The sequence below is a fragment of the Engraulis encrasicolus genome, chromosome 13 (genome assembly GCF_034702125.1).
Source record: "Engraulis encrasicolus isolate BLACKSEA-1 chromosome 13, IST_EnEncr_1.0, whole genome shotgun sequence".
NCBI classification, from domain to species: Eukaryota; Metazoa; Chordata; class Actinopteri; order Clupeiformes; family Engraulidae; genus Engraulis; species Engraulis encrasicolus.
In genome coordinates, this window is record NC_085869.1 from 47,747,042 (window position 1) to 47,758,397 (window position 11,356).

An 11,356-nucleotide genomic window follows, 5' to 3' on the forward strand; every position below is an offset into this window, starting at 1 on the left:
GGTCCTGAATGAACAATGTGCCAAGTGAAGCGACCCCCAGATCTCCCAGTATCGGACTATTTAAACGCATGCCGGATAAGTTTTCAAACAACAAAAGAGTCTTTGTTTGGAGGCTTCAAGTTCAGATGATTTACCCTCATGGTTTGTATTGCCTTGTAGTGTTCAAGCATGGTATACCTTGCCATAGGGCAGGTGTGTACATATTTCAGGTTTATGCTGTGGTCATGAACATATGACAAATTTGTCTACCATTTTGGGTTAGAAATACCTTGTTTCGTATCTTAGGCCCAACACTGAGAGTAAATGTGAGGATTAAAACGAGGTGAGGAATGAAGGAGATAAAAACACCATGAACGACAGGAATGAAGGAAAAAGAGGTTAAAGTTTCAATATTTCTTTTTAGGTATTCCCTTTATATTCACTTGCCAGTGCATTCAACTGCTCAAAACAAGTTATTGTAGCTTTTGTATGGTGAGGAATAGCTTCTCTGTGACGCTGGATACAACAAGAATACACAGCTTCTCCGTGCCTCTGCTAAGTATCATGTATCATGTATCATGCACACTCGAAAGTGAAACTTGGAATAACAACATCCATGGCAAATGGAAATGTACACCGTAAAAACAAGAGATGAGCCAAAGGGGTCTTGGGAAAAACTAACTTACACAAATTCATAGCAACCTCAAATATAATGGCCGATTGTTTCAAACTCTGTGTGAGAAACGTCCTTGAGTGGAGTGACTTCTCTCTTTAAGATCTTGGCACTGGCTGTGGCTCTGGTTGCCTCTCCCACATATTTTTGTCCTGCTTGGTAATACCGCAAAGACAGACACAAACAAAAATGAAATATTCTGGTGTCTGGTGAGTCAATCCTTATAAAACAAACATCACGGAGACCACCATTCTATGTGCGGACTGCTAAAGTCCTTAATATGTATCTGGTGTGAAACTTGAGAACTTGTGGAATGTGCCTATGTGCATGAAAATGTCTTCTGTCTGTATGTTAACCCCCAACACTGCGAAATGAAACAAGCCTACACTACTGTATCCATTTCTCTGTCGTGTAACGAATAAAATGCACATCTATAAGTCAAAATAAGAGGACTGTACAGCACTTAGGACAAAGTACTCTTTCGGTATGCTGCCTGGCCTGCATATACTCTATGTAAACTATGACTTCCAGACGTGGTAACGGTACAGTGGTTACAAAATGGACTGCATGGAGACCGTGCAGTCACAGAAACACCTACAACCAATTTGATTTAAATTAAGGGCTTTGCCCACAAACATTTTCTGACGCAGAATCACGTCACGAGCAGTGAAGCTGCACAAGTGGTTTTTCCACACACACATTTCTTTCCCCCGCAAGACTGCACGCATCATAGACGCCACGCCATGCCAGACAGCTATTTCAACATCTTAATGGAATTTCTGGGAAATTTACAACATGTAAGAGAGTCTGCCCTCCAACAAAACAACCATAAATGACAACCAAAAGACAATCAATGACCTAAAGGGACACAGCAAGCAAAACCCACCAAAAAAGCAACCCCCCCGCCCAAAAAAACACTGAGATCTGAAGCAGATGTTGGTTACAGAATATGCAATAGCTGCGTTGTGAGTGTTGTTGGATATAGAATATGCAATATCTGCTTCGTGAGTGTGACCTCGCCTGCAAATACTGGAAGTGAAGGTAAATATCATAACCACCATTATTCCACTCTGCACAGTCTGAGGGCCTTAATGTGGCGGGCGGCAAGTTGTGTTGTGTTGACAAAAAGCGCAAGCATGTGCCCTCAAGCCTCTTCCACTACTACTGTGCCATCATAATGAGGGAATTCCTCAAGTCCTTTTCTCTTCTTCTCCGGGTGTCTCTCCAAGCAAAGCTTTATCTCCTAGGCCCAAACTGCAGCACGGAATCCCCTCTGAGCGCTACAGAGGAACTATAAGTAGAAGGGAAGGAAAAGGCCACATGCAGCCCTGAATGTGCCATCAGCAAATTGGGTTAGGGCGCTATTCTGGGAAAGGGAAGCGAAGAGGAGCGAGCAAGAGCTAGCTAGCTGCATGTGACCCTGGCAGGGCCGGTTCTAGTCAATCTGGTGCCCTGGGCGACCACCCCTCTTTCCGTTATGTGCAATTAGATATTAGCATCTGTAAAGACACATCTGATTCAGTGCAGCTGATCTAGTAAAGTGAGAACATTTTTTTTTTAAGTATTTGATCCCTTGCTGATTTTGTTGGTTTGCCCACTAATTAAGATATGATCAGTCTATAATTTCAATGGCAGGTGTATTCTATGGAATATCAAAAAGAAAATGTGGAAAATAACTTAAAGAATATATTTAAATTGATTCGTATTTCAGTGAGGCAAACATATGTCTGTAAACATAGGGTCATACATCTGATCCAGTGCATCTGATCTATACTGTATGTTCTGAGCGCCCATGAATAGTCACTGTCAATGTAAAGTTTAGTGTTTTACTTCACTTCATATTCTAACGCTGTGGGACTTGGCGCCATGGTGGAGGAGTGGAGACTCCTGCAAAGACTGGAGAAGCACGTGTGGCTTTGGAGTGATGCATCCTTGGCCAAGTGGTAGAGAAGGTCTCGGTCTCGGTCAACACAGCTGCCTGCCAACCTCGGCTGCCTGTTCACATGGGCAGCTTTGAGTTTCTAAGTATGACAGTATGTGAATGGGAGTGTAACGGAGGCCAACTAGCAGAGTGTGGCGTGGATCGTTAGTAAAACCTCCCTGCCGACGCCTCATACAGTATTGGTAGCACTGTGCTATCGGACTGGTCCTTTAGCTCAGTGGTATCATGCTGTGCCTCCCATGCCCGAACTGGAGAGTTGACTGGTAGGTGGCGAGTTCGAGCCCCGAGATTCAGACTGCGCAGAAACACCTCGGTTACAGGAGCAACTCTTTTGCTGTGTCGGAGTGGTTCTAAAGTAGGCCTACATGGACGAGTGCAAACATTGTGTGTTCTATGCCTTATGTATGTCTGCAGCTGGTTGGTATCTAACACAGAATCAGGTGATAACACAGAATCAGGTGATCTCTTCTTAATGCTACGGTAATGGTGACATGAAGGAGCAGGAACATACAACTACAGCATACTATCTGTCAGTATTGTAATATAATGTAACAGTTGTTTTTTTATATTCCACCCATGACAAAACATGCACTGTAGTGTAAAGCAAAATGACATATCATTGTCCTCTATTAATACTCAATTGTGGTGAGGGGTTTAGCCACAATAAATAACTTTATTAGACATTTCCCATAGCAGTGTGCTTTGCTTTAACCTCCAGCATGATCATTGCGACCGCAGCTTAGTTCAGTAATGCTATAGCCACATGAACATGATCCTGGAGAGGAGAACGTGTGTTTTGGCGAGTTCTCTGGGGGGAATTATAATCAACTGGAGGTCACACTGTGAACTGTGGTGTTGTAGCTATAGCCCCCCCCCCCCTCTCTCTCTATATGTGTGTGCTAAAGTTGATCCCCTTCTCTCTCTCTCTCTCTCTCTCTCTCTCTCTCTCTCTCTCTCTCTCTCTCTCTCTCTCTCTCTCTCTCTCTCTCTCTCTCTCTCAGTAAACTGCAGTGTTGTAGCTATAACCCCCCTCTCTATGTGTGTGTGTGGTGCTATAGTTGGTCCCCTCCTCTCTCTCTCCCTCCCTCTTTCTCTCTCTTTCTCTCTATCCCCCTCCAGCACTCTTCAACACTCTGTCTAAAAAACAGAGCCACAGGCAGGGCAGGGGCAGAGCAGAGAGATCAGATCAGGCAACAGATGTCTGAGGTCTGAATGCTAACACAGAAAGTAATTACCTCCAGACACGGGTTGGGTCGGGTCCACACCAGAGAGCCTGACGTGATCTGTGCTGTGCTGTGCTATGAGAGGGTCATACCGACCAAAAGCCCTCATGGTACTCTACTGGTGGCGGTTTAATGAAGTGTGTCATTTGAGAAGACAGTTACAGATTTTTGCATGCAAGATGGTTTTTTTTTAGGAATGAACTAGGTTAGGTTCTGTGGGACCAACACTGTGCTGGCAGACATGCATGCACATGCGCGCGCACACACACGCACACACACCCTATTTTGTAGCCCCACACACACACACACACACACACACACACACACACACACACACACACACACACACAAACACACACACACACACACACAGACGACAGGTACATTGCTTTTAACATGATTACACTTGGCACATCAGTCCATAATGTGCCTCATTAAATGTGCCTAATAAAATTATGCTCACCTTGCTATGTTGCAGAAATTAGGGGGGGGGGGCGTTGGGAATTATGTCAGAGATCTCATTCTAGCTTAGGCATTCTGAGTGACGGCCTGGAAATGAATGGACATGAGGTTTCTATAACCTTATCTGACTTCCCCATCCCTGCCAGCGCTTCCAGCATTCCAGAACTGGAGCGTCATTCCTCAGCGCTGCTCCTCGCCATAGTGAGGGATGAGCGTGTACTGTGTCCCAGCTAATCTCGAACGGACAACACGGGCACACTACTCACATTCTACTCACCACTCGGCATTTACTCTCAAGGGGGGTTCTTCTTCGCGGACATACAATATTGTTTTTTGTACTTCAAAACAGAATCGTGTAGTCTGCTTATAATTCAGAATAACTAAAATAATCCTGAGAGGGTTTTGTAACTTAGTCTTACCAGATGTGTCCCACAGCCTCAATTCAACTCGTTGAGTGTCGATTTCAAAACTAGCCGTGTAGTTTTCAAACACTGTTGGGGCATATCCCTGAAGGAAATAGAAAGAACATAAGTTCAGTGATGTAAATGTTTTAAATAATGCTCGATAGCCCCACCATCCGCACTAGCCGTTAATGATTAGGACATTTGTTTATCTAAAGTGAACAATTGCGTTAACCTACCTCAGGGAAGCAGTCTTTGGCAAATACGCTTAGTAGGGATGTTTTTCCACACTGACTATCCCCCACTACCACTATTTTGCATTTCATGTCGTGAATGTGCTCCATCCTTCAAGAAATCACAAAGTCTACTTCGACCCCTTCATCAATCCATAGGTAGCCTAGTCCTCATCCGCGAGAGCAGGAATCCTTTAGAACTCAGCCGCGCGAGCCCCGTTACTCTTCAGTGGATCCATCAACCTTCACACATCTTGACATTCCTCCTGTACCACAAAGTTGAGGATTTGCTGACACACCGGGTCAGTGCTGTATTGCGAGCTGAATCCCCAAGAAAAACTCTGAAAGATTCATGCAGTTTAAAGTTGCAGAAATAATTTCCATGCGTAAAAGAGGAACAGATGCGGGCGGGTCTGGCTTGGACGTCCTCCGATGAAACCCTATGATTCACATTTGAAAAGAAAAAAAGAGAGGATGACAAAATTAAGAAAGAACTGACTGAAGGAGAGAGTACCTATGTAATGACACCCTGCTTCAGTCCGAATCTGCTGTACTGAACACCGGAGAGACACGGGGAGGGGGCGGTCTCTGCGGAACTTCAACACACGCCTATCGTCGGTTAGAACGAGTTTGACGGGGAGGAAGGGCTGGCCGTGCGGGAACAGCTTGCACAATATTTTTGAAGGAATTGGGACCTACCGTTAATGTACGATTTGATGCAAATGATACCCTCCCCCTATGCTCTCCATTTTCTCCAGAAACGGCATTATTCAAGTAAGCTAAAGTCTGACTGTGACGATGAATCATCAATGCCCCAATGTGGTTTTCATCTTAACTACAGACAAAAGTGAGTGAAAGTATGCAGAGCAGCCGATGACAGATAATGCTTTAAACTATGTTTTATTTTAAACTGTTACGAACCGAAATCAGATTGTTAAACGAAAAACATCTGTAGTGATTCTGACCATCCCTCCAAGGCAACACATTCAGTTGCCCACGCTCTCTGCTCCCCTCAGTTATGGTCAAGTTGGTTCTTACAGCAAGCTATTGATATTACAGAAGCTGGAAAACTGGTGACTTCCACCCTAAAGTTTCGGCCAACTTTATTAACATTTTAGAGATAGAGGTAACATGGACATTTTCAGTTGCAGTCATCTTGCTCTGATAAAGTTTATCATTTGTTATAGGGCCCATTGTGATTCAGATTTCCTGTCAACATGCATTTATCACCTTTGGCCTTCTCTGGGTAAATCTAGTTTGAGGTTAAATAGTTTCATTAGGCTAATGAAACTGTTACCAGCATTCATAACAGGTTTATTCAGCAGATGACATGAGTTTTGGGTAATTTGAATGACAAAACATGAACCCAAAATAGTGTCATCTCTCTATGTCAGTGTCATCCCCCCTCTCTCTCTCTCAGTGATGTAGAAACCGACTGCTTCATGGCAGGGAGGATTTCCCTCTTCCAGCACTGCTCTCTCTTTCTCTCTCTCTCTCTCTCTCTCTCTCTCTCTCTCTCTCTCTCTCTCTCTCTGTCGTTCAGCTGTTTTCATAATTATTATCCCATGGTGGTTTGCCGGACAAAAATGTCAGGAGTGTGGTTCGGACATCTGCTTCGGCTTCAGCGTGCTTTCACAGCTGGGTGGCTCTGATCTAGCTGGGCAGGTACTATGGTCCTCATGGAAACGGCCATTCTTATTCGCTCACCACTTTTTGAAAAATTAAAAAAAGATCTTTTTTCCAAATTCTGTTCTGCTGCACAGCTTTCACATAATTTTTTGTTCTTGTAAATTGAGATTCGAGAGCGAGGGAGAGAGAGAGAGAGAGAGAGAGAGAGAGAGAGAGAGAGAGAGAGAGAGAGAATTTGAATTTAAATGAATTGGGAGAGGGGGGGGGCTAGTATCCACCCACTCGTCCACTCATCCACCCCCACACACCTACACACACATATACACACAGAGAGAGAAAGTCCGAGAGCATGTGGGAGAGAGAGAGAGAGAGAGACAGAGAGAGAGAGCGTGAGGCAATTCCTGAAACAAACGACTCACAAGAAAAGATCATTTGTAGAAAGAATACATCCACCACCCCAGGCAACAGAAATGAAAAGCTGTATGATTGCTGAAAAATCTCTCTCTCTCTCTCTCTCTCTCTCTCTCTCTCTCTCTCTCTCTCTCTCTCTCTCTCTCTCTCTCTCTCTCTCTCTCTCTCTCTCTCTCTCTCTCTCTTCTTTGTCTTTCCCTCCTTCGCTTTCCCTTTCCCCCTTAGTCTTTCTACTTTTCTCTCATTCTCTCTCTCACTTTCTCTCTCATCATGTTCGCTCACATGCACACATATACACACACGCATGCACACACACAGACACACACACGCACACACACACACACACACACACACACACACACACACACACACACACACACACACACACACACACACACACACACACACACACACACACACACACACACACGCGCGCGCGCACACTTTGGCCTGAAACTCAACAAAGGGACTCTGCAGGCTCTTAAGGCACAACCCTGACGGGGAATGTTAGCGGGCTGGAGTTGGGCCAGAACTGGCAGACTCCCCTTTATTTATGCCTCACGAGCCAATAGCTCACTTATACACCCATCAGTCTGTCTGTGGACGTACTGTAGGGTGTGTGTGTGTGCGTGTGTGCGTGTGCGTGTGTTCATGGCCATGTCTGTGTGCTAAGCCAGTGCCTCACTTATAGGCTACACACACCCGTCCAGCTGTGGATGTGTGTGTGTGTGTGTGTGTGTGTGTGTGTGTGTGTGTGTGTGTGTGTGTGTGTGTGTGTGTGTGTGTGTGTGTGTGTGTGTGTGTGTGTGTGTGTGTGTGTGTGTGTGTGTGTGTCCTAAAAAACAATAGCTTACTTATAGGTTACACACATCCGTCCGTCTGTAGATGTACTGTGTGTGTGTGTGTGTGTGTGTGTGTGTGTGTGTGTGTGTGTGTGTGTGTGTGTGTGTGTGTGTGTGTGTGTGTGTGTGTGTGTGTGTGTGTATGTGTGTGTACGCACATGCTTCATAAGCCAATAGCTCACTTTAGGTTACACACCCATCCACCGAGGAAAATCCACGGCTGAGGCTGGGGATCACTTCAGAGAGAGAGAGAGAGAGAGAGAGAGAGAGAGAGAGAGAGAGAGAGAGAGAGAGAGAGAGAGAGAGAGAGAGATTGAGAGAGAGAGAGAGAGAGAGAGAGAGAGAGAGAGAGAGTGAAAGTGGTCTATGGTTGTGTGTGCCATATGTGATGGAGACTTAAAGTGCATAGCAAGCCTTACTGTACATTGGCACAACACACTTTCTGCTGAAAACACAGCAGTTGGATTTCTGATCTTGTAGTCAAGCCGTCTTGACTGTATCCAGACTGGCCATGGGTGTGTGTGTGTATGTGTGTTTGTGTGTGTGCGTGCGTGTGTGCGTGCGTGTGAGTGTGTGTGCTTCTGTGTGTGTGTGTGTGTATGTGTGTGTGTGTGTGTGTGTGTGTGTCTGTGTGTGTGTGTGTGTGTGTGTGTGTGTGTGTGTGTGTGTGTGTGTGTGTGTGTGTGTGTGTGTGTGTGTCAATGTGTGCATGTTCCTCTTTTTTCAACAAGCGTTTGTTTGAGTGTAAGTTTTTGTTTTTTCCACATCTTGAGAGGCTGAGGTCACAGCTGGTGTGAGTTTCAAACGAGAGCAGAGGGGAGGAGAGGAGAGGAGGGGGAGAGGATGGATGGAGAGTAGGAGGGGAGAAAGCGAGTGCAGAGGAGAGGAGGAGAGGAGGAGAGGACCAGAGCAGAACAGAGGAGAGGAAAGGGAAAGCAATGGAGGAAAAGAGAGAAATAGAGGAGAGGAGGAGGGTAGGAGAGGAGAGAAGGATAGCGAGAGGGGAGGACTAGCGGAAGGGGAGAGGAAAGGAGAACAGAGGAGATGAAAGAGGAAGGAAGAGCAGAGAGTAGAGGAAGGGAGGAGATGCACGGAGAGGAATAAGGGAGAGGATAGGAGAAGAGAGAGGAAAGGGAGAGCAGAGAGGAAAGGGAGAGCAGAGGAGGGAGTGAGAGGAGGCATGAGGATGAGTGTGAGATGAGAAGAGAACAGAAGAGAAGAGAAGAGAAGAGAGGAGAAGAGGAGGAAAGGAGAGTCGTGAGGAGGAGGAAAGGAAAGAGTGAAGAGAGGAAGACGGTAGACGAGTTGGGTAGAGGAAAGGCTCCATGCTCGTTCGCCTAAATCTAAAACGTGACAGCAGGGGCAGGCCCCTTCAGAACGCCATGGAGACATATGGGTTTGATAACATACTGGCACCGCTATTTATCGGAGCGTCGGAGAAAGAAAGAGAGAGAGAGGGAGCGAGGGAGAAAGAGAGAGAGACATTCCCAAACTCCATCAGGCAACCAAAATATGCAATAATAAACCTCAGTGAGTGTGGAATGTGCAAAGTAAATAAGGGCTTGGGTGTCTTTTGTGTTGCTCAAGCAGAGTTCTCATGAAAGGGGATGGAGGTGGGGATGGAGGGGGGTGGGGTGGAGGTGGGGTGGAGGGGGGTGGGTTGCTGCTGCCAGGTTGGATTTTGCAGGTTAGCAAGACCACAGAATAGCCGCATAGTTGAATTCCCAGCAGATCAGACGCTGGGGTGGGGCTTGACTGTGTGTGTGAGTGGGAGTGAGTGAGTGAGTCAGAAAGAAAAAAAGTTTGAGTGTGTGTGTGTGTGTGTGTGTGTGTGTGTGTGTGTGTGTGTGTGTGTGTGTGTGTGTGTGTGTGTGTGTGTGTGTGCGCGCGTGTGTTTGCGTGTGTGTGTGTGTGTGAGAGAGAGAGGGGGGACGGAGGGGTGAAGAGAGAGGGGAGAGTTTGTGCACGTGTGTGAGAGAGAAAGAATGTGTGTGTGTGTGTGTGTGTGTGTGTGTGTGTGTGTGTGTGTGTGTGTGTGTGTGTGTGTGTGTGTGTGTGTGTGTGTGTGCGTGCGCACATACGCACGTGCGCAAGTGTGTGTGTGCGTGCGTGTGTATGCATGTGTGTGTATGCAAGTGTGTATGTGCAGTGCTTTAGCAGCAAGTCTTTGTATCTGTGGCTCATTGGAGGCTCAGGAGCAGTCAACGCTGCAGGGACCCACCCCAACACAGCACCCAGACACAGAGACATGCCGGAGGGGTCCACCCCAACATTAGCCTGATAAACCAGCCTAAATGTGAGATTGGATGTGTGATTTAGTCTGGCCCCGATGAATAGTACATCTGAAGATTGTTGTTGAGAACATACCGTTGTCTTTCAAACTGTGCCTGTGCCTATAGGCCGGCACTCTGACCAATCAGCTCTATCTTTCTCGTTGATGTGCTTTCCCAACGTTTCGAGCTTCGTCGTCACTCCCTCCAAAACCCGCCCGCTTTGATTCAAAACAAATCTCTGCATTGTGATTGGTTTGCCAGAATCTTGGCAAGCCTGGCAGACCACTCAAACGATGCGAGGCCATACCACTCACAGCCAAAGATTTTGGCGTCCAGCGGGTGGCATTGGTTTACTAGGCTACCCCAACATAGCACCCCAACACAGAGCCATGCCTGAGGCGTCCACCCCAACCAGTGTTGCCAGATTGGGCGGTTTCCCGCCCCATTGGGCTGCTTAGGATGGCCGTGTGGGAAAAAACGGATTTTGGAGAAAAACCCGCCCAATTTTTGGCCATCGAAATCAATAGAATTGGGCGGGATTAAGTGCTTCCAGGCGGGTTTGGAGCATTTTTTGGACTGGAAATCATCAGCCTCATCTGGCAACCCTGACCCCAACACAGCACCCCAACACAGAGACAGGCTGCAACACAGAGCCACACTGCTGGGGCCGGACGACACTCAATGCAATATTCAGCGTCACCAGTCTAGGAACTGATGTATGAACAAGCACAGAGATGAAGAGAGAAGATAAAGAAAATACATTGAAAAGAGATGAGAGAGTGAGAGAGTGGGGGGAGGGAGTTGTGTACAGGAATAGAGGGATAGATAGATAGAGTGAGAGAAAAGGAGGAAAAGATGAAGAAAATGGCTAGAGGCTACTGTACATAGCAAATTAGAAGAGTGAAAAAGATGGCGTGAAAGAGAGCGAGAGAAAAGAAAGGGATAGAGAGTGAAATGAAGAGAGGGAAATGGAGTCAGGGAGCGAAAACTAGAAAGATGGGAGGAGTACAAGATATAGAATAAGAATGATAGTGCGAATGATAGAGAGAAAGAGAGATAAGGAGAGAAAGAAAATGACAGACAGGACAGAGGAGAGAAAGAACGAGGGAGAGAGAGAAAGGGAGATTAGGAAAGAAAGAGATAGAGAGATATGGGGATATAGAGAGGGAGAGCAAGACTTGCTGGTGTTTGAGTGGAGATTGCAGCGAGCCGTGCATCTTCACACCCTCAATTAAATCTAATCATGATCTTCAGTGTGTGTGTGTGTGTGTGTGTGTGTGTGTGTGTG

General features: G+C 46.3%; 1 protein-coding gene across 1 annotated transcript in view; it reads right to left on the reverse strand.

Moving 5' to 3' along the window:
* LOC134461278 (rho-related GTP-binding protein RhoE-like) overlaps positions 1-5,477 on the reverse strand; it is a 12,187-nt gene extending 6,710 nt beyond the window's left edge. The window contains exons 1-2 of the mRNA XM_063214089.1: positions 4,920-5,477; positions 4,699-4,786 (exon numbers count right to left, since the gene is read on the reverse strand). Coding sequence (XP_063070159.1) covers positions 4,699-4,786; positions 4,920-5,024 — 193 coding nt within the window. The 5' untranslated portion in view covers positions 5,025-5,477. The remainder of the gene's footprint in view (positions 1-4,698; positions 4,787-4,919) is intronic.
* Between the last annotated feature and the right edge of the window lie 5,879 nt (positions 5,478-11,356).